Below are 2079 nucleotides of genomic sequence, written 5' to 3'. Positions count from 1 at the left end.
TCCTGCTGCGCGCGGGAGCAAAGATGTGCGCTGCTCGGCTTTCCCATCTCGCCTCGGCGGCCTCTCGCAGCTCCACTGCAGCTCTTCCTTTCTCGCCACCGTCGCCCTCTACATCACCACCTCATCCACCCTCTGCCCTCCGCGTCTCTCCTGCTATTGCGCGCCACCAGCATCATCATCCGCGCACCCCCACCCCGGCTCTCTCTCTCGCTCCCTCTCTCTGTCTTCTTTCTGTGTTAGCTTCGACACATCGGGCGGCTCATGTCGAACCGATCAGCCGATAGCTGTCCTCACACCTGTCGAGGGCAACAGCGCGAGGAGCACCCTGATCACGCCCGCAGCAGCACGATGACGGTAGGTGCGGCGCGCACGGCCAAGCCGACGGCGACGTCGCAGAGTGCAGGGCAGCGCTCTCAACGCCAGTCGCGCTCGCAGCCGCGCCGCTCCGGATGTCTTGGCGTGCTCCAGGCCATCCGTGACGGCGTCATCAAAGCGGTGTACGTGGTCGTTCCGCCTGGCGGCATTCTCTCCGGCGCCTTCAACATGGCGAGCTCTTCCATCGGCGCCGGCATCCTTGGCCTGCCGGCGGCGACCGACTCAGCAGGCATCATCCTCGCCATGATCTTCCTCGCCGTCATCACGTACTTCTCCGTCTTCTCCATGTACATCCTGGCACTCGCATCGGAGAACACGCGCATCAAGACCTTCGAGGGCTTGGCGCGCTGGCTCTTCCCGGCGAGAAGGTACGCCTTCTCCTACTGGGCCGCGTTCATCCGCTTTTATCATGGCTTCGCTGGCTGCGTCGCCTACATCATCAGCGTGGGCAACTGCCTTGGTCCCATCTTCACCGGCGCCGCAAAGCAGCACCCCGACAACAGAGCCATCCAGTTCCTCGCCACCACGCAGGGCAACCGCGTGCTCACAGTCATCGTTTGGCTCTTCGTGATGCTGCCGCTGGTTATTCCGAAACACATCGACTCACTGCGCTACGCCTCCGCCATCGCGGTGACGTTCATGGTGTACTTTGTCTTCGTGGTTGTCGCACACAGCTGCCGTAACGGGCTGGCGGAAACGTCCAAGCACGTGAAGCTGTCCGGCAACCAGGCGGATGACGGCAAGCTGGAGCACAACACCGTCTTTCTTTTTCGCACCGGCAACTCCGTAATCCACTCCGTCGGCATCTTTGTTTTCGCGTACGTGTGCCAAATAAACGCGCAGGAGGTTCTGTGGGATTTGCGGCCCGAGATTCGCACGACGAAGAGCTTCACGCTGTCGGCGTTCATTGGGATGATGCTGTGCGGCACGCTGTACGTGCTGGTAAGCGTGTTCGGGTACTTCGACTTTGGCAGCAAGAACCTGCTCGGCAAGTCGCTGCTGCTCATGTTCAACCCGTTCGAGGAGGCCGACATCATGATTGCCTACGTTGCCGTCATGATCAAGGTATGCGTCGCCTACGCGCTACTCACCATTGCGGCGCGCAACTCCCTGTACTACCTGATCGGCTTCCAGCACCGCTACCGCAACCGCACCGAGGCTGGCGGCGCGGAGGAGCTCGGCTTTGTCGCTGGCGGCGCCGACGCCACCGTCCAGCAGACCGCGAATCCGCCCGCGGCGGTGGCCGACAGCGACGCTGTCCAGTCCTGCAAGCTCGACGGGGTGGACAACAGCCACGGCATGGAGGGGACAACGAAAGGCCGCAATCCCTCCCAAACCATCGATGAGGACTACGAAGCAGGTGAGGGCGTGGACGAGGAGTACGTGGACGGGACCGCGGAGGACACGACGTACGTGGACAACATCCCGTTCTGGCAGCACCTGCTGGTCGTGCTTGTGCTCGCCGTCGCGTCGCTGCTGTGTGGCCTGTTCATCCCGAACATCAACACCGTCTTCGGCTTCGCCGGCGCGATCAGCGGCGGCTTCATCGCCTTTATCTTCCCCGCGCTCTTCGTCATGTACTCGGGCAACTTCACGGTGGCGCAGGTGGGATGGTTCACGTACCTGAACACGTACCTGCTGCTGATCTGCGGTGTTGTCGGCATTGTCTTCGGCACCGGCGGCACCATCTACGTTACGATCTAG

The 2079-nt window shown here is 62.2% G+C and overlaps 1 protein-coding gene across 1 annotated transcript; it reads left to right on the top strand.

Moving 5' to 3' along the window:
• Positions 1-261: 261 nt before the first annotated feature.
• AAT8.1 (amino acid permease) lies at positions 262-2079 on the top strand (the record flags this gene model as incomplete). Its single annotated transcript, XM_003392664.1, has 1 exon — positions 262-2079. One exon carries the CDS (start codon positions 262-264, stop codon positions 2077-2079), a length of 1818 nt encoding a protein of 605 aa, XP_003392712.1.

Source organism: Leishmania infantum, chromosome 31, assembly GCF_000002875.2.
Source record: "Leishmania infantum JPCM5 genome chromosome 31".
Lineage (NCBI taxonomy): Eukaryota > Euglenozoa > Kinetoplastea > Trypanosomatida > Trypanosomatidae > Leishmania > Leishmania infantum.
Note: the sequence above shows the minus strand (reverse complement) of the source record. Positions and strands in the feature narration are given on the sequence as shown.